This window comes from Prionailurus bengalensis, chromosome B1 (assembly GCF_016509475.1).
Source record: "Prionailurus bengalensis isolate Pbe53 chromosome B1, Fcat_Pben_1.1_paternal_pri, whole genome shotgun sequence".
NCBI classification, from domain to species: Eukaryota; Metazoa; Chordata; class Mammalia; order Carnivora; family Felidae; genus Prionailurus; species Prionailurus bengalensis.
Window position 1 is genome coordinate 202,093,825 of NC_057344.1, and position 23,966 is coordinate 202,117,790.

Below are 23,966 nucleotides of genomic sequence, written 5' to 3' on the forward strand. Positions count from 1 at the left end.
CTCTGTTATTTTTCCTTCTGAAATGGCTAATCTGTTATTAACCCCATCCTGTGTACTTTTCACCTCAGATACTGTCATTTTCATCTGTAGATGTTTGACTTGATATCTTCTGTTCTCTACTCATCCCCATATGGCATTTTGTCATAACTGCTTTAAGGTCCTTTTCTGCTAATTCTAACTTTTGTGTCAATTCTGAGTTGGTTTCAATTAATTTATCTCTTCATTTCTCCTTCCTCTGTGTCTGTTTCTTTGCATGTCTGCTGATATTTTATTAGATGCGAGCCATGGTAAATATTACTTTTTTTTTTTTGTAACTTTTTTTTTTTTTTCAACGTTTATTTATTTTTGGGACAGAGAGAGACAGAGCATGAACGGGGGAGGGGCAGAGAGAGAGGGAGACACAGAATCGGAAACAGGCTCCAGGCTCGGAGCCATCAGCCCAGAGCCCGACGTGGGGCTCGAACTCCCGGACCGTGAGATCGTGACCTGGCTGAAGTCGGACGCTCAACCGACTGCGCCACCCAGGCGCCCCTTTTTAACTTTTTAAAAATGTTTATATTATTTTTGAGAGAGAGAGAGAGCAGGGGAGGGGCAGAGAGAGAGAGGGAGGGAGGGAAACAGAGTATTGGAAGCAGACTCTGTGCTGTTAGCGCGGAGCCCGATACGGGGCTTGAACCCATGAAGCCTGGGATCGTCCACCTGAGCCGAAGGCAGACAGACACTAAACCGACTGAGCCACCCAGGCGCCTGTAAATTTTACTTTCTTAGGTGCTGCATATTTTTGTGTTCCTATAAATTTCTCGAGATTTGTTCTGGGGCTGAAGTGAAGTTAGTTGGCAATGGTATGGTCCTTTCAGGTCTTGCTTTTAGGATGTGTTAGGCAGGCGCCATTCTGTCTAGAGTCAGTTCCTTCCCTCTCTCTAAGTCAGGAGCTTTCTGAGTGGCCAGTGTCCCTGAATTAGGAGGTTTTCCAGTCTGGCTGGTGGGAAGCAGGCACCATCCCTCACCATACTGAGCGTCAGGTCCTGTTTGTGATGATCCCTTCCTGTGCTTGGGCAGCTCCTCCCATGCACGCCCGGGTGTTGGACTCTCGAGGGTCACCCTCTAGCAGTCTCTGGTGCCGTGTCCTGTGAGCCCAAGCTGCCTTCCATTCTTTCATCTGCTTCCTTCCGCTGTTGCTAAAAGTCCTCCCTCTGTCTTGGTTGATCTGCATTGAATGAGTACCGGCTTGTCACCTTGCTTCAAGTGATGTCCCCAGAATTCCCTGTCTTGCTTAATTGATGATCTGTCTGGCATCCTGAGTGCCAAACATATCAAAGAACTTATGAAAAGTGTTTTGAGAGTCAGCTGGAAAATTTCAGCAGGTAAAAATTATAGAAAAAGTTTGCTTTAGTTTATCTAGTTTCCATAAATCAGAAAAGACAGTTTTGTAAAGAAAATTTTAGAAAGCAGAATATACGTTAATGACAAATTAATAACTTAGTCCTGTGGTAGATTTAAACATTTTCCTTTATATTTTAAATTTTTTAAAATGTTTTATTTATTTTTGAAAGAGAGAAGGCAGGGAGTGGCAGAGAGAGAGGGAGACACGGAATCCGAAGCAGGCTCCAGCCTCTGAACTGTCAGCACAGAGCCTGACACGGGGCTCGAACCCATGAACTGTGAGATCATGACCTGAGCTGAAGTTGGACGCTTAACCGACTGAGCCACTCAGACGCCCCTCTTTATATTTAATGATTGTAAAACTCGCTGTGTAGTTTTTCATGAAATGCAAGAAACGGAGACTTAAATCTTTGGGGAAGTCTTTTTGACTTGATGCTTTTACTAACCTCAGAAATACTTTTTTAAAAGTCACTTTTGGTAACCCTCTTATTGTCTGCTAAAATTCATGCAAACGCTGAGCCATGGAGATTTTACCTGCCGTTGTGGTGGTTTTTATTTTCTGGTGAAGTAAGTTCATCAGAGCTCTAACATAGGAATGTTATGATTTGATAAGGCCACTGTTCGATTAGTTTGACATATGCAAAGTAGGTTAACTTAGGGGAAAAGACTGTTAAGAGCATGGCATCTGTCGCACAAGTAAGCAAACCATCAGCCAAGGTGTGGAAGCTGCACCAAATATAACCGTACAAGCTGGCGCGGCTCTGAGCCAGATCCATGGTTTACCTTAACTTCTATGAAATAAGTTAAGTGGTGAGCAGCTGTGCAAAGCTTTTAGCCAGACGAAGCGATTGATTGTCTTTGTGAAACCTTCAATAAAAAGGACTCATTTTTAACCAGCGTCTGAACGAAATGACAATTCAGTTGCCTGTTTCTGTACACTTAAAAATGGACTAGCGATTTGTTACCACACACAGCCTTCCAGCGTTACAGATGAGCAAAGTTTTACTAGCCCGGTCTCTTCAGATAGCAAGATACGTGTCGTTGGGATTGAGCGTAAGCAAAACAGTATAAAGTTCTGAGTTTTCCTTTCTTTTGAATGGTATTAAGCTTTTAAGGGTTTGAAATGTCACTTGGCTTCAGATGTCAAAGATTACCGCAAAAAGAAATCAGTGTTCTAAGACACCAAATTTCAATAGACAGTTTTTTTGGATTTTTTGCTCCAAAAGGTCAGTGACTTAGTTTATATCTGTATATAACGCGTGCCTTTCTTTTCTCTCTCATTTCGTAGGTTCTGCCGGAGACTTCCATCTGGCCTCAATGTGAAAGTAAAGTAAACCACATCTGTGTGTGTGTTGCTCCCAGGATGCTGATTCATTGGTCATGTCTGAAGAGGGAAATTCTGGTCTAGATGGCTGACAGCCCGCGAAAATAGATGCTTATCCTAGATGTCCGGCGTCTCTCCTTTTTACTGGAGTGAAAATCCCCTCCAGATACCAACAGAACGTCACCTGCAGAAAATGCCTCGCATTTTAAGGATGTCAGCAACCTAAATTCATGCGCCCTGTGTGCACAGTTGTCGTGGACGGTTTACCATCTGAGAGCTCCTCAGCCTCTTCTCCAGGCCCCGTACCTGTGTCTGAGATGTCTCTGCTCCATGCTCTGGGCCCAGTGCAGACCTGGCTGGGACAGGAGCTGGAGAAATGTGGCATCGACGCCATGATTTATACCCGGTATGTCCTCAGCCTCCTGCTGCACGACAGCTATGACTACGACCTACAGGAACAGGTACTTCCGTGTCTTACGTGTTTTGTGAACATGCGTGGTTGTGTCTGCAGGTTTGTGTTTTCTCTTCAGGGAGCGCTTTTACACTCTGGAGCAGGCTGGCGGACTGCCGCGGTCCGCAGACGTTGAACCCGCCAGGGGGCATCGATGCTCTGGGTCACAGCACACTGTTTAGCACAGCGCTTTTCTCCGCTCTTGGCCTTTCTCCCCGTCGATCACACTCTGGCTCAGGCCCCCCGGCTCTCGCCAGGGCCCGGTGAGGGCTTGACGGCCCCCTGCCTGTGAGCCGCACGGCGCCGGGTGCTGGTGTCCGCCATCAGGAACGTCACACGTCGGGACGAGACCTTTTCATCTTTGTGTCTGTTACACTTCTTAACGTTCTGAAGGTTAAGGTTTCATTTTCCTGTTAAACTGCTTGTTTAGCAAAGCGTGTGACATGAAGCACGTGACTTTGCGGTACGTCGTTGTAGATCCCCCGGGAAGTCGGCCCTCACGCAGTTCATTTGACTTCAGTGCTGAGTTGCAAGTGAAAAGTAGGCAGATCCGGGTTCTCCAAAGAGTAAGTCCGACTTCAGGGTCCCCCTCCCAGAGGAGGTACTGAGAGTGAGGCCTACCGAGAGGGCGACACGGTCGTCACCGGGGACCACACGGGCTCTGGGTGACCTCCATGTACCACGTTCATGTGACCCGGAGTGTTTGGTGGGCAGTTTCTGTTGCTGGTTTTTAAACCCACCGTCACTACCACTGAAAGCAGGGATAAAGTTTCATTGACGGAAGAAGCTGGCTTTGCCTTCCAGACCACGGAGAAGCCTCCAGGTCCTGTCTATAAGTACAGAATTTTGCCAGCGTGTTTTAACATTGGTCCCTCATCACTTGTTACAGACGTGTTTTCTTCCAGCTGGACACAGCTGTTTTCCCTGCTGCCAGGTTGCTTGCTGCCCCGGCTGGTGGGAATGAGGTTGGCATTTTCAGGGGTTTGACTTAGAACCTAAGAATCAGGAAATGTGTCATTTTGGCAGTCAGTATTTTGTATAATTTCCTTACTAAGGCTCTATTTTCCATCCTCTTTCCAGTAAATGTAAAGAATGTATTTTTAGAGGCGCGCCTAGGTGGCTCAGTCGGTTAAGTGTCTGACTTTGGCTCAGGTCATGATCTCACAGTCCGTGAGTTCGAGCCCCGCGTCGGGCTCTGTGCTGGGAGCTCGGAGCCTGGAGCCTGCTTCAGATTCTGTGTCTCCCTCTCTCTCTGCCCCTCCCCTGCTCATGCTCTGTCTCTCTCTGTCTCAAAAATAAATAAAACATTAAAAAAAAAAATTAAAATATTTTTAGAGGCAAATAAAATGTTAAATCTACAAACATGGAAGAATTATTATTTTTTTTTTTTAAGTTTGTTTATTTTGAGAGAGAGAGAACACAAGTGGGAGGAACAGAGAGAAAGGGAGAGAGAGAATCCCAAGTAGGCTCTACACTGTTAGTGCAGAGCCCAGCATGGGGCTCGAACTCACAAACTGTGAGGTCGTGAGGTGAAATCGAGTCAGCAGCTTAACCGACTGAGCCACCCAGGTGCCCCTGGAAGAATTTTTATTTCCGGAAATGAGGACGATATTTCTCTTAACTCAAAAATCATGTACTCTTAGGGTTGTGTGCTAACAGTATCCACCTAGAATATTTTGGCAACGTTAGTAAGTTTATTAGCACGAAGTATTTATGTCCAGCGTGCTGTAGCACAGAGATTAAGCTTATAGTTGAGCACCTCTCTGAGGAGATGTGTTTGTGATTCCTCTGGTTCCTCTCTTAGTAGGGCTTGGGGGGCCGGGGCAGGGCACCTCTCTGTGCCCAACTGTTGGATCCACCTTCCAGAGTTCTGCTTCATCTTTAGGGAGCGGGAGGACGAGGGCTGGTGAAAACAGAACCTGTGTGCAGTTACAAGGAGAATCCAAGGGAAATCGGGGCTTTTAAAATACCCCTCCCCTCGGCCCAGTGCCAAGTGCCATGCTGATGGGGAAGGTCAAGTTGCAGATGATACTTGTTTTTAACAGGTGACCTAGGAGATCGGGTAGACCTGATGTTACTTTTCATGACTCAAGGGGAGGATGCGCTCACGGTACCCCCGAAAGGGAGTCCAAGTGCAGAGCCGAGGGCAGTCTCCCTGGTAGGAGAAAGGGGAGTAGGGGGAGGGGGGGGCCTTGCCCACCTTCTGTGATTCAGATGCCAGCTCACAGCCCTGCTCCCTGGCCAGGTGTAGTCCCTGATGTCTGGGTCAGACGTGTGGTGGCCCAGCTCCTCATCTGGGGGGCCAAACGACTCCACCTTTGGGTGTTTGTTTCCTCCCATCTTACCCTCAGTTCGTGAGTACGTCTAACCTTGACTTGAAGACGGCCAGTTTTAAGGCCGTTGCTGCAGCTTGTAGCCTTATCTGCCATGTTTAATCCCTCAGTTTTCCTAATCTTGGTTAAAACACACCCACCAAGAGCTCTTGAGTTCTCAGGAGGGTTTTGCACGTGACTTTGGTCTCAGCTGCACAGGATGATTGGGTGGGAAGTGAGGCTGATCAGACCGAGGTCTTGGTTGAGCCGGAAGGACGAGCAGTTCAGCGCCAGCCTGTGATTTGAGCAGGATCGTAATGCAGCGGTGGCCCCGGCGGTTCCCGTGCGGCCCCAGCGAGCAGCACCTCCCGACCCGCGGGTGCCCTGGGGGCGCCACAGTCACCTCGTTTCTACACGTTCTTCTTTCTCTTTGCTCTTCGTGTCTTTCTTCTTTTGGTCGTGGCCGCCAGACTCTGGAAAATGCCCGCTCACGCCATCTGGAGCTCACCGGTGTTGTCTCCAGATGGAAATGTACACCACTGTCCTGACCCGGGCTTGGGCCCAGCCGCCACTGCCCGCGGGTCCTTCTCGCTCCTGAGGAGACCACGCCGTCTGCTTCCAAACGTGATGTTTTCACTGGCGATCTCTTCGTTCTGGTTATTAGAATGTATTCTCTTTCCCAGTAGATATGAAGGTCCTGGAGCAGAAATCAGACACTCATTTTTGAAAAGTGTTTGCTTTCTTGTGAAATAATTTTGAACGTGGGAATAATGAGAACATGACGGGGAACTCTGGTGTACTCTTAGTCACCCGTTGATCCTATTTTCCTGCTTTTGCTTTATTTCTCTCCCCTCCTTTGGTACTCTCTTACCCTAAATAAATCAGCGTGTGTTTCTTAAGATTGGGCTTTCTCCTCGCCACGTGGATACAGTTAGAAGACTCAGGGAGGTTAACGTGGGCACATCATGATACCCTGCCGGTTTTCCCCTTGTATCAGCTGCCCAGTGATGCCCTTCATCGTAACTTGCCCCCACCCAGGCTCCAGGTCGAGACTGTGCGCCTACGTTCCCGGTTGCACCTCTTCACTCCTCGAATCAGGAATAGTTCATAGCTTTCCTTTGTGTCTCACCACATTCACGTTTTTGACGCTAACAGGAGAGTTGCTTAGCAGAACATCCTTTAACTCTGGGTCTGCCTGACGTTTGCTTCTGTGCAGAGACAGCTTACGTGTTTATGGCATAAACATGTGTCTCCCATAAGCCACCAAGTTTCCTTCTTCATCGTGCGTCGTGGCAGATGCACACGACGTCCGTCTGTTGCATCGTGGCAGTGCTGGCCTTGGTCTGGGCACGTCTGCCAGGTTTCTCCCATGGGAAGCTGGACGCTCTCTTCTGTGTAACCATCAGGTGACCCGTTTGGAGAGACTGGCGGTTTTCTCACCCGTAGATGATTCCACCTGAATCACCTGTTGACTTTGATGGTTGCAAAGTAGTGATTTTTCTAACTCCGTTATCCCGCTACATTTCGTAGTGGCCGTTCTCCTGTAATGCCTTTACCTTCTCAAATCAGTAGCCCGGTCACGTAGAGAACGCCACAGTGTGCCAAGGGCAGTGCCGGACATTTCTCATGTAGGCCTGCCTCATTTGGCCTCCATACCGCACCTTGGAGGGAAGTAGTATTTTCTCTGTCTCCACTGGTGTAGCAGTGCACGTTCAGAGAGGTTAGGTGATCTGCCTGAGGCCACACAGCAGTCAGTTGGGATTTAAACTCCTGTCTGTCAGATCCAACGTGTGCCCACTTTTATATTAGAGAGTTTTGCTGTTTTTGTTTTCACACATAACAAATAATTATTGAATGAACAATGTGAGAACACTCTATCGCAAAGGCAGGCTTTAGAAACCATGTGGAATGGATTTATTGTCTTTTAATGCACTTGTGGTTTGTAGAACTGGGGGGAAGTTCGTTGTTAGTTCACAGTTGAAGTTTGAGTGGAGTCCCTCTAGGGTGAAAGCGAGTGCCAGGGCAGCGTGTGCTGCGGGGAAGCTTGGGGCATCACGTCTCTAACTCTTAAAATAGACTGGAGTTAAATTATTAAAAAATATTTTACAGTCTTACGATTGGCTCGAAGGGAAGCTGTAGTAAAGCCATAATTTAAAGGTGGGAGTTTACTTTTCCTGCCTCGGGCTTGTGCTGGGCTGATGGTCAACACCAGGTTCCCTGTAATCTGTCGTGAGTAGGAAGAGTCGTCTGAGGAAGATAGCTTTTCACTATGTCATTCGTAGAACCCCACATTCTTAATCTTCCTTCATCATTAAATGAAAACCATCATCCGAGAATTTATCACAGCGTTTTTTTTGGTCTTTATATTTTAATGTTCTCAGTATTGTGAAAGCTTTATCAGCAGCCCGTGATGATGACAGAAAGCCCAGCTTGGTCTAGCTTCAAAGGCAGCAGCGCTCACAATGAGCACACATACCCTGCGTATGGCCACGCGTCAGAGCACTCAGGCCCAGTGCTCCTGGCCCCAGGGGTGGAGGTGCTTAGAGACAGTGGCTAAGTTACTTGCCCAGGGTCACACAGCTAGTCAACTTGGGATCCTTTGTTAATGTCCAGAGGCTGGGGCTGGCCTCAGTGGCAGCTGGATACAGGACCTTCCGTGGAATCAGTGCCCCACCATGAAGCTTGCCTTCTCTATTGCTTTGCTTTTCAAGCTTCACCGTCCCCTCCCCGCTGCAAGCCCAGACCCACCTTCATTTAAAAAGTTTTGTTTACCTTTATTTTTGAGAGACAGAGACAGAGCACAAGTTGGGGAGGGTCAGAGAGAGGGAGACACAGAATCCGAAGCAGGCTCCAGGCCCCGAGCCATCAGCACAGAGCCTGACACGGGGCTCGAACCCACAAAGTGAGATCATGACCTGAGCCGAAGTCGGACGCTCAACTGACCGAGCCACCCGGGCGCCCCTCCCACCCTCATTTGTAAGAGTCCAGCAGGAAGAGCAGGGTTTCGTCCCGGTAGGCCAACTTGGTCACGGCCCCATCCTCGACCCCAGCTCCTAGGATGAGGGGACTTTGCTGGCTGGGCTACAAGCACCTGGAAGCGTAGGGACTAAGAATTGGAGAGGAGGTGCCCCGGAGGAAGTCTGGAGTGATGAGGCGGCTGAGCCACCAAAAAGAAGCCCTCTCAGAGTACCTGCGTGCAAAGTACACTTTCGTCTATTTTTTTTTAAGTTGATTTATTTATTTTGAGAGCGAGAGAATGAGAGAGCGACAAGCAGGGGAGGAGGAGAGAGAGAGGGAGAGAGGATCCCAAGTAGGCCTCAGTCCAGCAGCGCAGAACCTGATGTGGGGCCCAATCTCACGGACCGTGAGATCACGACGTGAGCTGAAATCAAGAGTCGGATGTTCACCCGACCGAGCCCCCTCAGGTGCCCCAGTAGCACGTTCTTCTAAAATGCTGCCCGAGTTTGGGGAAACACGCTCTGAGATTTGTGTTTGAAACAAACCGCTTGCTGTGTTATCCACTCTTCGTGATTTGTTCTCTTTGTTTCTTTCTTTGAGGAGTTTTATCTTTGTCCACCTCCTCCAAGATTGTCCTTTCGTGCTCATCCCTCAGTCTGTGTGATCGCTTTAGGTGTTCTTACAATGTTAGGTCTTTTTAGGTTCCAGATAGGGGGCACCCATCGATTCTGCACAAAAATACAAGAGGGTTTTTCCTTAAGCTTTTTTTTTTTTTTTTTTTTTCCTTGGGGCATAAAGTACATCCCGACCAGGGTAGTGATGGGCGAATTTTCACGAAGATCATATCTATGTAATGACACTCAGGTAGATAAATAGAACATTCCCGTCAACACGAGTCCCCGTGTGCCCTGCCCAGCCTCAACCTGCTTCGTGTGTCCAGGGGAGAACCCAGTAGTGTGGCCTGTTTCCCACCCCTTCCTCCTGGCACTTTGCCTCTCTGTCCTGACCTGAGAGGCCACCCCTGGCTCTCCTGGTCTCTCTGTCTCTCACAGGGCCGTCTTCTTCCTCCACGTCTTGCCCTGGGCCTAGAAGGGGCACATTTCCCGAAGGAGAAAGCGGGCACAGATGTCAGTGCTCCCGTGCTTGCCGTAGGCTGCCCTTGCCTGGGACAGCTGCCTCCCCCCCCGCCCCCCGCTCCGGTCTTCTCAAGGCCTGGATGCTTCAACAGGACCATATGCTTCAGCACAGGTTTGTATGCTGGCTTGGTTGCATATTTTACCTGGCTTTTCTGGTTAGTCTGGGCAGGAGACCTTATTAAATAGTCTATAATATAGACTATTATTAAATAGTAACTGGTCTGATGCCAGACCTTTTTTTTTTTTTTTAATGTTTATTTATTTGAGGGGGTGGGGAGAGAGAGAGGGAGAGTGTGAGTGGGGGAGGAGCAGAGAGAGAATCCCAAGCAGGCTCCACGCTGTCAGCCCAGAGCCCAGTGTGGGGCTGGATCTCACGAACTGTGAGATCGTGACCTGAGCCGACATCAAGAGTCAGACGCTTCACTGACTGAGCCACCAGGTGCCCCACTTTTTTTTTTTTTTTTAAAGACTTCTTTAGAGCAGTTGTAGGTTCACAGTAAAATTGAGAGGAAGGCACAGACGTTTCCTGTACATGCCCATCTCACACGTGCAGAGCTACCCCACTGTCCCCCTCTCCCACCCGAGAGGTACGTTCGGTACTGAGCCTGCATTGTGTAATCACCCAAATTCCATAGCTTGTGTTAGGATTCGCTGTCTGTGTTGGACACTGCCTGGGTTTGGACAGGTGCATGGGGACTGACCTGTATCTGTCACCACAGTGTCCTACAGGGGCTTTCACTACCCCAGACGTCCTCTGTGCTCCACCTGCTCATCCCCCTCTCCCCCAGGCCCCGACATCCATGGGTCTCCTCGTGGCCTCCATAGTTTTGCCTTTTCCAGAACGTCATCTGGTTGGAATCGCACAAAGTGTGGACTTTTCAGATTGGCTTCTTTCACTTAGTGATGAGCATTTGAGCTCCCCTAGGTCCTTTTGTAGTCCGATGGCTCATTTCTTTTTAATGTTGAATGGTATTCCATCATCTGGGTAAACCACGGTTTTGTCTGTTTAGGTACTGAAAGCCCTCATTCCTGGTATAGGATGTGTCAGAATTTCCTCCTTTTAAAAAAATTTTTTTAATGCTCATTTATTTTTGAGAAAGGGAGCGTGAACAGGGGAGGGGCAGAGAGAGGGAGACACAGAATCTGAAGCAGGCTCCAGGCTCTGAGCTGTCAGCCCAGAGCCTGACGCGGGGCTGGAACCCATGAACCATGAGATCATGACCTGAGCCGAAGTCAGACACTCAAATGACTGAGCCACCCAGGTGCCCCAGAATTTCCTCCTTTTTTAAGGCTGAGTAATATTCCATTGTATGAAAATGCCACATTTTGCTTTTCCATCCCTCAGCGGACACTTGAGTTTCTTCCATGTTTTAGCTATTGTGAATACCACTGCTGTGAACATGAAACAGTATCTCTTTGAGACACTGCTCTCAATTTTGGGGGGGAGGTGTATAACCAAGAAGTGGAATTGCTAGGTAATACGGTGGTTCTGTTAATTCTGTTTTAAATGTTTTGAGGAACTCCCAGCAGCTGTACCATTTTACGTTCCTCCAACACTGCACAGGTCCAATTTCTCCGCAAAATCACTAACACTTTTGTTATTTATTTTTGTCACTTATTTTTATAGTAGCCATCCTGATGGGTGTGAGGTGGTATCTCATTGGGGTTTTGATTCCCGTTTTCCCTAATGTTTAGTGATGTTGCACATCTTTTCATGTGCTTATTGGCCATCTGGGTATCTGCTGTGGAGAACGGTCTGTCCAAGTCCTTTGCCCGTGTTTGAATCGGGTTGTTTCTTGCTGTTGAATGTTAGGAGTTCTCCATATGTCTTAGTGTTAACCCCCTATCGGGTACACAGTTTGCAAATCTTTTCTCCCATCCCGTGGGTTGCCTTTTCACTCTGTTGACAGTGTCTTTTGATTTAAAAATTTTTATGAAGTCCTATTTATTTTTTCTTTTGTTACCTATGCCTTTGGTGTCCTGTCCGAGAGATCACTGCCAAAACTAATGTTGTGAAGCTTTCCTTACGTTTCTTCTAAGAGTTTTACAGCTTTAACTCTTAGTTTAGGCCTTTGATCCATTTCTAGCTAACTTTTGTGTGTGGTGTGAGGTAGGGGTCCACTGCCATTCTTTTGTAAGTGGAAGCCCAGTTTTCCCAGCACCATTTGTTGAAAAGATCGTCCTTTCCCCGTCGAATAGTCACGGGACCCTTGTTGAAAATCACTTGCTCGTTTTTGCGAGCGTCTATTTCTGGTTTCTCTGTTCTGTTCCTTTGGTCTCGTCTTTGTCTTTATGCCAGCACCACGCTGCTTTGGTTACTGTAGCTTTGTTGCAGCTCCTTTTAAATCTCCTAACTGAGGTGTATTTTCTAGCTCAGAGCCCGTCATTCTAGAAGTGTCGCTGTATTATTGCATTATCTCTATTTTCCAGAGGTTAAGAAAGAATAATCCCAGTACTGACTACTGAGGAGGGCTGATGACTTCTTTATTCTTGGGGCCACTAGTGACGTGCTCTCGCAGCCTGCCGGCAGTAGGTTAGCATTTCTCTGCCTGGGGGAGAGCTCGCATCCCAGTGTTCCCTGTGAGACTGCTGTCCTCCTTAACGGTACTGCTGCAGCTGACCCGCCCCGGCTTCCTCGGGTGTCTCACCGCATAGGCTGTATTGCAGCATACATTTACTCCATACACATCGATTAAATACACCTTACACATAGGGAATACGAAAATAAAGTCAGAGTGGGACTACAGACTTCCTAAGATATCATAATAAAATGTATTTTTGGGGGGTAAAATCTTTTCATGGAATAGAGAAATGGTTTTGAATATAAGTAATTGCATTTTAACAACGTGCATTTCTGCTTTTTGTGGGTGCCCGTGACATGCCAGACGCTGTGGCAGGCACCAGGCATACAGAGCTGACGGGATGGTCCGGGCAGGTGCGGGATCTGTGAGACACTCTGGCTGTGCAGAGCTTGGGACACCGCGTGCGGGGGTGGGGGCAGGGGGAATGGCGGAGGAAGGACCATTTGGGCAGGTGGAGGGAGAAGGAAGGGAGAGTGCATGCGAGGTCACAGAAACAGGAAGGGCCTCATGTCATGAGGCCAGAGGAGAGCAGGGCAGGGGTGCGAGCGGGCGATGAGACGGGCAGGGTGAGCAGGGGGACCCTGACGAACCCGATGTGCCGCGTTGGGGGCTGCGCTTCAGTCCCCAAGACAGAAAGACCCTTGGCTCTCGACAGCCAGCATCGCAGGGTGGCCTGTGAGCTGCTGGGTAAGCTGCTTGGGCACCTGAGGGCAGGGAGGCCAGCGAGGAGTGGTCACTGTTGGTGGAGGACCCAGTTATAAAAACAGATGTCGTTAACCTGAAATGATGCTGGTTTTTAGAGGCAAGTCGCCGCTCTTTTGAGCAGTGAGAAGTGGATTTGTTACTAAGGCCCTTCCTCACATTCTAGCTGTATCTTTCCTTGGCAGGCAACCCAAATTTTAACCTAAACTGGCTTCCGGGGGGAAAAACGTCTCCTGTAACTAATAGGGGTGGCCCCAGCCTGTTCGATTCAGAGCTTTGACAGTGTCCCCGGGACTCCCACCCTGCCTGTCTTCTGCCCCCCTCTGTCAGCTGGGTTTTGCAGCCAGCTTCCAGGGAGGTGGGGGGCCAGTCGCAGGGAGCGTGCTTCTGGCATCCGGAGGATGCATCCCCCCCCCCCCCCTTTGTTTTCTGCTCACTTTCAGGTGCCCATTTCTGATTGGTCGCATGCCTGTGTCTGAGCCAGTCTTTGTGACCGAAGGGATGAAACGACGCTGATTTGTATGAAGCCAATTGGGGCCTGAAGGTGGGGGTGGCACCAGTCTCATTCAAGCACTCGGTGCTTTGGGTTTTTCAGGGCGCTGCTAGCCGGAAGGTGTGGGTGGCAGGGGTGGATGCTCGCAGCTCCCGGCAGACGTCATTATCCCAGCTGTACTTCAGGGTGGCGTGTGTTCCTTTCCTTCCTCCCGCTCCCAGTTTCCTTTTTGACAGAAGGCAGCAAGAGGAAGTCAATCAAAACTCTGGCCTTATGTCACCTCACAGTAGTGTCTGGAAAAGTACTTGGTAGTAGGTTTTCATGCTGAGAAAGTTCTTCAGCCGTCTCTTCTTCTGGTACTCGGTGATGGTGTGCTGTCTTTAAGACCATGGCTTTGAAAAATCGTGCTTGATTTTACCGAGTTTATTGAGCAAATATTTGGCACATGTCCAATACTGTACGTTTGCCTCTAAGTGGACTTGCAATGAGTGTAGCATAGGAGACTAAAAACATAACCGTAAACAAGATAGAAATGTCTTGACCTGTTTTTTTATACTGTGTTCTTTTAAAAGCTGATTATTCAGTGCTGTTGTTTGAACAATACATTCACACAGTACAGGAAGCCAGGGAAAAAATGGAGTAAGGGAGCTCTCAAATATAAGTGGAAAAAACAGAATGCAGAAAACTGTACCTATGGGGCGCCTGGGTGGCTCAGTCGTTTGAGTGTCCGACATGGGCTCAGGTCATGATCTCACGGTTCGTGGGTTCGAGCCCCGCGTCGGGCTCCGTGCTGACAGCTGGGAGCCTGGAGCCTGCTTCGGATTCTGTGTCTCCCCCTCTCTCTGCCCCTCCCCCACTCAACACTCTGTCTCTCTTAAAAATAAACGTTAAAAGATAAGAAAAAAAGAAAAGTGTACCCACTATGCTGCTGTGTACCTTTTGCTACAGACTTGATGTTTCTTAATGAAGTCAACCTAAAATTATAAGGCGAAACAGCGTTTATCTGCAAAATTTATAATGCAGTGAGGCCATTCTAACAGCAAACTAATAACACCACTGTTCGGGTCACAAATAACGGCAAGCTGCTTTGTACGTTTTCATTCTGTCGGAAGTAAAAGCCCGCAGACTCCCCATTCCGGCCGGCTTTGCATCGGAGTGTTGTCCAAGGTCACGCTGCAGATCCAGCCGCGGTTTCCCGCTTGACACCGGGCAAAGGAAACGTCTGTATCTTACAGTCTGTGTGACTGTTCAGTCGCGAGGCTTCTACCTGCCTTTCACGTGGACGAGACTCATCTGCACTGTAATGATGTGCTGAAAGGCACACAAGAGGAGAACCTAACAGTTTTATGAATGCTTTCTGGGCAATTAACGTGTTAAACTCACGCCTGTGGGTTAATGCCAGCGTTTGGCAGTATCTGTGTGAAAAGACCTTTTCAAAGATGAACTACGTTAGTTAAGTCTTCCTCTAGATCAGCATTAACGGGGCAGTTAGGTAAGAAAAGAAAAGACATCCAGATTGGAAAGGAAGAATGAAACCCGTATGTTTCATGCATGAAACGATCTTGTGTATAGGAAATCCTAAGGAATCCTAAGGAGGGAAGAAAATTCCATCTACGGTAGCATCAGAAAGGGCAAAGTGCTTAGGAGTAAGTCTTGTCAGCTGAAAACGTCATTGAGAGAAATGAAAGGAGGCCCTCGTAAGTGGCGAGACCTCCCGTGTTCACGACCAGCAGAGCCCACGTTCGTAAGACCGTGGAGCCCCGCGCGCTGATGTGCACCCAGTCCCAGCTGCCTGTGCTGCAGAAATTGGCAAGTTGATCCTAAAGTCCATATAGACTTGTGGGCTCAGAATAGCCCAAAAAATCTTGGAAGAGGAGAACAGAGTTGGAGGACTCGCGCTTCTGACCCCGGAACTTCCTACAAGGCAGCGCGCATGCAGCTGTATGAAACGAAACAGCATTCGCTGTGTTCCGTGTGTTTGAACAGCACCGTGCTGTGCGGGAAGGATAGTCTTTTCAGCGAGAGGTGCCGAGACAACAGAGCAGCCATGTGTGGGAGGAGGAGGTCGGACTCCTGCTTCACGCAAATATGAACTCCAGCCGGTTTCTAGACCTAAGTGAAAGGAGCTAAAACTGTAAAGCTCTTGGAAGAAAACGTAGGAGTAAGGCTTCATGACTTGGAGTAGGCAGTGATTTCTAAGATCTGACACCAAAACAAGCAGCCAAAGAAGACCTCAATAGATTAGACTGTCTCACAGTGAAAAACTTTTGTGCCTCGAGGGACATCATCAAGAAAGTGAAACAAAAAACAAACCTGGAATTGGAGAAAATGTTTGCAAATCCTGTATCTCATGGGATGTGTGTTCAGAAGAGATACTTATAAAATGGGCCAGTATTTGAATAGACATTTGTCCAGAGAATATGCACAAGCGGCCAGTAAGCACATGAAAGGATGCTCCCTCGTCATTAGGGAAATGCAAACCGTGATGAGACACCACTTCACACCCGTTGGGGTAACTAAAATAAAACCCAGACGGTGAGGAGCGTTGGTGGGGATGTGGAGGAAGTGGGACCCTGAAAAGCAGGGGATATAAACCTGCTTTGAAAATTGTCAGTTCTTCAGAAGGTGGAACACAGAGATGCCTGTGACCCAGCAACTCCACTCCTAGGTGTGTAATCAGAAGAAGAGAAAACATACGCCCATACAAAAACTTGTATATGAATGTTCGTAATAGCCAAAAGGTAAAGCAATCCGAATGCCCATCAACAAATTAATAGACAGAATATGGTGTGTGATTGCAGTGGAATAATATTCAGCCCTAAAAGGGGTGGGGTGCTGACACGTGTCACAGCGTGGATGAGCCTTCAGAACATTGTACTGAAAGCAGCCAGACACAGAAGGAGATACATCGTATCCTCCCCATTTGTATGAAATGTCCAGAGTAGGCCAATCTGCAGAGACAGTGGGTCAGTAGTTAGCCTGCTAATAGTACAGGGTTTCATTGGAGGCGATGAGTAGGGTTTTTTTGGTTTTTTTTTATTTAGTGTTTTATTTTTTTAATTTACATCCAAATTAGTTAGCATATAGTGCAACAATGATTTCAGGAGTAGATTCCTTAGTGTCCCTTACCCATTTAGCCCATCCCCTCTCCCACACCCCCTCCGGCAATCCTCAGTTCTCCATATTTATGAGTCTCTTACGCTTTGTCCCCCTCCCTGTTTTTATGTTATTTTTGTTTCCCTTTCCTTATGTTCATCTGTTTTGTCTCTTAAAGTCCTTAATGAGTGAAGTCATATGATTTTTGTCTTTCTCTAATTTCACTTAGCATAATACCTCCAGTTCCATGCACGTAGTTGCAAATGGCAAGATTTCATTCTTTTTGATTGCCGAGTAACACTCTGTTGTGTGTGTGTGTGTGTGTGTGTGTGTATACATACATACATACCACATCTTCTTTATCCATTCATCCATTGACGGACATTTGGGCTCTTTCCGTAGTTAGGCTACTGTCGATAGTGCTGCTGTAAACATTGGGGTGCATGTGTCCCTTTGAAACAGCACACCTGTATCCCTTGGATAAATGCCTAGTGGTGCAATTGGTGGGTCGTCGGGTAGTTCTATTTTTAGGTTTTTTTTAGTATATGTGCTGCCGAAGCGAGCACTATTTTTAGTTTTTTTTTGAGGAACCTCCATACTGTTTTCCAGAGTGGCTGCACCAGCTTGCATTCCCAGATGAGTAGGTTTTAAAATGAGATAGGGGAAGGGTGCTTGGGGTGGCTCTGTCGGTTAAGCGCCTGACTCTTGATTTCAGATCAGGTCTTGATCTCAGGGTCATGAGTTCAGGCCCCGCGTTGGGCTCCATGTTGGGTGTGGATCCTGCTTAAAAAAACCAAAAACCCAAAAAAGATAGTGGTGAGGGTTGCCTAATCACCACTGAATTATATTGAAAATCACTGAATTGCACACTTTAGAAGAGTAAATTTTGTGGTATGTGAATACAACTGTTATTGTAAAAAATTAGCATTAACAGATGAACATTTGTATTTGATTTTGATGGTAGGGAACATTAACTATGTGCCCCAGAGAAGCAAATGTTTTATCTCCTCTCCTCCCCAAGAGTTTTGTCCTTCTCATCAGTAGGGCTGAGAACAGAAAATCGTACTGAATTATAGTTTGAATTCCATCAATAAAAACATTGTGAGACTTTCTCTGCTTTTTGTAAAAGTACCTATAATTATATCCTTGGTGATCCTCTTGGCCTGCCAAGTTGAAAATATTGTCTGGCTCTCTACAGAAAACGTTTGCTGTTCCTTGGTCCCTTGCTCTAGCACCTTGTTTCTTCTGCCTGGTGTCTCCCCTTCTCTAGTCCAAACTTCTCTTCGCTCTCGCAAGGCTCCACTTCAGCCACCTTTCCTTCCGTGGGAAGCCTCTGCTTAGCAGCCAAGTGAGCTTCCCAAGTGCTTCTTGTACCATTTCTAATAGCAACAGCCGTACCCCAGTCATTTGCTTCTGTGTCTGTATTTCGCACCAGACTGTGCACGTCTGGCAAGCAGACTAATCCCTAGTGCCTAAAGAAGACACTTCAGTCGTTACTGGATGAATGGGTGAATCCACATTCGTGTATAAACCTCGGGATGCCAAACAGGAAACATGAAGCTAATGCCAGATTCCCATTGTAAGTGAAGAGCTGCAGGAGCTTTTCTCATTTCTCCATATTCTTGACCTAATACGTTTTCTATGAAAAAAAATATACAGCTTTAAGAAAAAAATAAAAAAAAATTTTTTAAATGTTTATTTATTTTTGAGAGAGAAGGAGATACAGCATGAGCAGGGGAGGGAGACACAGAATCCGAAGCAGGCTCCAGGCTCCCAGCTGTCAGCACAGAGCCCGACGGGGGGCTTGAACTCACGAACCCTGAGATCATGACCCCAGATGAAGTTGGACACTCAACCGACTGAGCCACCCAGGCACCCCCAAAAAAATTCTTTTTAATGTTCATTTGTTTTTGAGAGAGAGAGAGGCAGGGGGAGGGGCAGAGAGAGGGAGACACAGAATCCAAAGCAGGCTCCAGGCTCTGAGCTGTCAGCACAGGGCCTGACGTGTGGCTCAAACCCACAAACTGTGAGATCACGACCTGAGCCCAAGTCAGAGGCTTAACCAACTGAGCCACCCAGGCGCGGCGCCTCCCCCCCCCCCCGCCCAGTATACCTTTGACTATTAAGGGAGTATGGCCTAATTACAAGAAAAATCAGAAAATAAAATTAGTGTCCTCCTCCTACTCACCAAGAGATAAGCTCCTTAGTGACCTCTTAGTTCATTTCTGAGACATTTTAATGCACATCAGTGTGTGCGTATGTGCAAATGCGTTAATAAAAAATGAGATCGTCCTTTTGTATAAACTGTTTGTCTTACGTACACTGTGAATGGCTTTGTGTGTCAATAAATATGCTTCGTAATTTCCGTAATGGCTATAATATCTCATCACCTGGATGAATCGTAACTTACTTAACCAAGTCCTCCTTATTTGACATTTCAGTTGTTTCTGCTGGTTTGCCTTGATTGACCGCTGTCCGATCAGCATTGCAGGAGCTAAATCCGTGCACACGAGGGCGGTTATTTGGTTAGGATAAATTCTCAGAAGTAGAATTATTAGACTGAAAGTGCATGCCCATGTTTGAAAAGTTGGACACGTGTTGTCAGACTGCCCTTCAGAAAGAGCACCTGTCCATGTGAAGTTTGAAAGTGCCTTCTGTCTGCCTAATAAATTTGATTGGGATCTTTGAAGGTGTTACCTTTGCCGGGTAGAGAGATGTTCGTATTGCTCAAGAAGGAGAAAGAGCCAATCCCAGCAGCTCAAACAACAAGGAGTCCCTTTTTCCATAATTAAATAACGTTTCTGCCCTCTTTGCTCTAAATACTATGAACAGTAGAGAAAATGACATTTCTCTCTGCCTTTGGAAGCTTCGAGTCTGCATTGTTATGGTTCTGTCCACTCTCCCTGTCAGAGGACAAGCCCTGTCTCTGGAAGATATCACTGATAAGGAATGTCCGGTTTCAGGTGTAGTCCAGCCAAACACATTAGATAATGGAAATATACTGATATACTTACTTGGCCATCAAACACATTTTCCTTTGGAAAATTGGAATTGACACCACTCGGCCAGAAAAATCTGGTTTGCAGGTTCATGAGATCTGCAGACATGCCCAAGAAATTAAGTAGAAGTGTGCTAATTATGATGGGTGTAGATGGAGGGATTGTTCTCCCGCTCTTATCTGGTGGCACAGATAAGAAATAAAAGTGATTTCTGTGCATTGGATCAAAGTAAAAATTGGGTTTGATGGCGTGTGATTTGATCTTTTATTTATTTATTTTTTAATGTTTTAAAATGTTTTTATTTATTTTTGAGAGAGAGTGAGCAGGGGAGGCACACACAAAGAGAGAGAGAGAGAGAGAGAGACAGAGACAGAGAGAGAGAAAGACACAGAATCCGAAGCAGGCTCCAGGCTCTGAGCTGTCAGCACAGAACCCAATGCTGGGCTCAAATTCATCAACCATGAGATCATGACCTGAGCTGAAGTTGGCGCTTAACCGACTGAGCCACCCAGGCGCCCTACATCTTTTAAAATCTTTTGAGTTCATTATTATTATGCTTTTCCTTCTTTTTTCATCTTATTCATATATTCATATCTGTTTCCTGACGACCCACTGAAGGCCATGTCCTCTAAGTAATTTTTAAAATGTTGCCTTTGTCTGTCATTCTGATCTTTTTCCCTTATTGTCCACTGGTTTTAATCATAATTTGTTAAATGGAAACCTTTTTATTTTATTTTTTTTAATTTTTTTTTTTTCAACGTTTATTTATTTTTGGGACAGAGAGAGACAGAGCATGAACGGGGGAGGGGCAGAGAGAGAGGGAGACACAGAATCGGAAACAGGCTCCAGGCTCTGAGCCATCAGCCCAGAGCCCGACGCGGGGCTCGAACTCCCGGACCGCGAGATCGTGACCTGGCTGAAGTCGGACGCTTAACCGACTGCGCCACCCAGGCGCCCCTGGAAACCTTTTTAAAAGGCAAAACAAAGTAGCAAAGCAATTAAAGATACTACTTAAAGTCCCAGTTGAGGGAAAGAGCTATAAACTTACATCTTGGAATATTATATAGCCAAAGAATTTGTGGTAACATGGGGGTAAGGTTTACAGATCAGTAAGTTAAGTACAATTACAATATTCTACAAATAGTGTGAGTTCAAATCTCTGCTTTTTAAAGCATACAGAAAAGACCAAATGAAGCAGTCCAGATTATTCTAGTTTTCACTGAATGGTAGGCTCACGGATAATTTTGCCTCCTTCCTGCTCTTCGGTTTTTCTTCGAATTTTTTTAACGGGCATATGTAACCAAGGGGAAACATAAAATGCCAGCATAAAATATTTTATGTGTGTTGCTTTTTAGACGATAAGGTGAAGAAATAGGGACTGAACCGTTTAACTGTTAACTGTTAAAATCTGGTAGTTATATGAACACTATCAAAAGAGTGGGAAGCACAGAAGAGAAGACATTTAATTGTGAATGATTTGGAATTTATACTGAAATTTAGATATACAATGCTTGCATTTACTTAAAAATGTCTGAGTTCATTAGCATTTACTTTGTCAGTGGGTCAGGTTCATCAAGATCATAAATAATGTAATGATAATCTCAATAATGCCAAATGAATGGATTCTCGTCAAGTGCTCTGATTGACAGTGTTCTGTGGTCTCTTATTAGCGGGTGCCATTCTGTGATGAACATACCTGGTAGGGAATGTATGTGTGAGCGTGTGGGAAATAATAGAGTATGAAACTTGTTATTTCATCTTGTTCATTGAACTCTGTCTAATCTCATTTTAGGAGAATGACATCTTCCTGGGCTGGGAAAAAGGAGCTTATAAGAAATGGGGAAAGAGTAAGAAAAAGTGCTCAGATCTAACTCTAGAAGAAATGAAAAAACAGGCTGCTGTCCAGTGTCTCCGTTCTGCTTCTGATGAAGTAGGTTTGCATTTTCTTTCTAATACTTACGAGAAGAAGAAAGAGGCGGGGCGGGGGGTGGGGCTAAAGGTACACAAATGCAACGTCTTGACCAAAACAACTTAGAAAAATAAACTATTCATTGTCTTACCACTGTGATGTGAACACGGTCCTTTTTTCCTTTTTGGCATTTTTCTTCATAAGTTGAGTTTTATAAAGTACATTCTTTCATAAGTGCTATTAGAGTATACACAAAATTTTATGTCCTTTTTTTCCGATTTAACATGTTCTATCTTCTTACATTATCTTCATTCTTTTTAGTGGCTAAGTTATATTTCCTCAAGCAATATTCCAACAGCAATATAATATACTCTTTATTACTGGCTATTTACTTAGTGTTTTTTTTTTTGGGGGGGGGGGGGAGTTATCTCTATGTTCAGACTCCCAACTCCCAAGATCAAGGGTCCCATGTTCTTCTGACTGAGCCATCCAGGGGCCCCTACTTAGTTTGCCCTTGAGTTTTTGTTACGCTCTCCAGAGTGTTTCCACGTGTGGCTTTTCTGTGTCCTGTATTACTTTTAGCTGCATTCCCATAAGTGGGGTAGCAGTGCTGGTATTTTAAGGACACTGTCTTTGTTTATGATTCATAATTTTTTGTTTGTTTTTTAGAAAATATCGTAAAATTTTTTTTTTTTAGCTCCATGCCTGTCACGTTGCTCTACGAACTGAGCCAGCCAGGTGCCCCCTATAAGATTATTTTTATCCATCTTCTAATACTTCACGTAAAATATTTCTCCTGTCCTTCATGCTGACAGAACAAAATAGATTTAGAGTAAAATCACCCATTTAGATTAATACTATGCAATTCTTATTACTCAGGACAAGACGTACTCTCTGAGATCATAGCCACTTAGAAAATTATGTTGCTTCCACCACTGTTTGCGACGGTGCGGTTCGAAAAGTACCTTTGTAAAGCAGAGTCGAATTGGGAGGATTCATACAAGTTACCGAAACTGCCTCCTGAGCTGAGTCCTCTAAAGGCTGATGTTGGGGTAACCAGGGTTGCTACATCTGATAATCTACAGAGGTGTATTCTTTCTGGCTGCCGCCCACCACGCATGCCTCTTGAGGTTTGTTCAGTGCTTCCCGGCAGTGTGTTCTCCTCCTGCTCAGAATCGTCTGCGAGAGCCCAGGCCCCTGGCGTGGGCTCCCGCTGCCTCGTGCTGCCTCACGTCCTCCACTGCGGGTGTTCGTTCTGGCTCCCCTTCGTCACCACGCTCACGGTGCTCCTCGGGGACTGAGGCTGTGAGCTGCCCGTGTGTTCATGTCCTGGTACCTAACTGAGCGAGTACGATCACTGGCGGTACCGAATTTCTCTTGAACGGAGTTGAATGCTCAGGTGTTTCAGGAGTGTTCCTTGTCGTCCTGCCCTTGTCCTCTCCCTCTGTTCTCCTCTCCCCTCCCCACCCCTTTGATTTGTTAACGTCTGATCTCTCGAAACTGCTGCCTCGTAGACTGTGGGATAGGACTTTGGAAGTGACCGCTCATGGGTGGTCTTGATCAGGTACCGCTTCGTTTTGGCAAGTGGGACGTAATGAGCCTGGTCGAAGGAGTGGGAATACACCTGCAGCACACAGGGGACTCGCGACGCCGAGTGCTGGAGACGCAGGGCCGGAGAAGCGGCCTGAACGGCCAGCAAAATGATGGACAGCCAGAGTCATTTTCTCTAATGAGCCACAATCTCTCCTTCGCTTCTCTCTCTGCTTCTGGGTCATTCCCTCTCGTCTGAAGGCTGGTGGAAGCTGGGACCCAGCACCTGTCACCTAGGGAGAAACCCAAGTGGCCGGGAGTCCACCGGTTTGGATGCGTGGCAAGGAGGGGGCAGAGTTGCCTGGGGGGTCCCGTCCTTGAGCAGGGGCAGTGCTCACACAGAGAAAAGGGGGTGGTCGGATGCTTCCTCAAAAGCCATTTTCTACCCGACCCAGAAGGGAAAGTGATTTGGAGTTTAAAATGCAGGTGCCTTTTTAAAGGAGAGGTTAGTTCAGGTAAATTCTTTGAGCAAATTCCAAAGAAGCTGCTGAGTCATGGTTGGGAGGAGAATGCGAGGTGAGGGTTTCAGTCTGGGAAGGGATCTTATTTCTGCTTTGGACCAGAGTTGCTGTGAAATGACTCTTGCCTTGACTCATGGCGGAGGGAAGCTGAGTGGAAAACAAGGGCGCCCCGAGCGAACGGTCGAAGAATGAGGAGTGTGGGCCCCTGCTCCCCGGCCTGCTGAGCTCTCGGCCGGTTGATGCTGGCCGGGCGTGGCAAGTGCTGGCGGCCCCTTGGTGCGCGGTGGACAGACTCGGTGCGGCGCAGACAGAGGAGGGCGTTTCTTGACATTGTTGTTTTGCAGAAATGCTTTTCTTTGCTGGGAAGCCAAAGCTGGGAGTTTTGTTTACAAACCCAGTGAAGTATACTTGTCCAGTTTCTTCTTATTTTGTAAAATAATTGTTGCATTGCGTTTTCCTAGTGATTGTTTTTAATCCTATCAACTGAAAATCAGCTGAGGAAACGAACCCGCCAGGCATGTGCCAGGAGCTGGGTGCGAGCTTAGGGAACCAAGGAAGCGGAAGAAGGAA

At 46.8% G+C, this 23,966-nt stretch overlaps 1 protein-coding gene across 6 annotated transcripts in view; it reads left to right on the forward strand.

Annotated features, from left to right (window-relative positions):
• KIAA0232 (KIAA0232 ortholog) overlaps positions 1 to 23,966 on the forward strand; it is a 94,495-nt gene that overhangs the window by 31,096 nt on the left and 39,433 nt on the right. For 5 of the 6 annotated variants that reach the window (XM_043573025.1, XM_043573028.1, XM_043573026.1 and 2 more), the window contains exons 2-3: positions 2,672 to 3,168; positions 21,229 to 21,366. In XM_043573025.1, the coding sequence (XP_043428960.1) occupies positions 2,938 to 3,168; positions 21,229 to 21,366 (369 nt within the window). In that variant the 5' untranslated portion in view covers positions 2,672 to 2,937. The remainder of the gene's footprint in view (positions 1 to 2,671; positions 3,169 to 21,228; positions 21,367 to 23,966) is intronic. The other variant, XM_043573027.1, reaches the window with a different exon arrangement.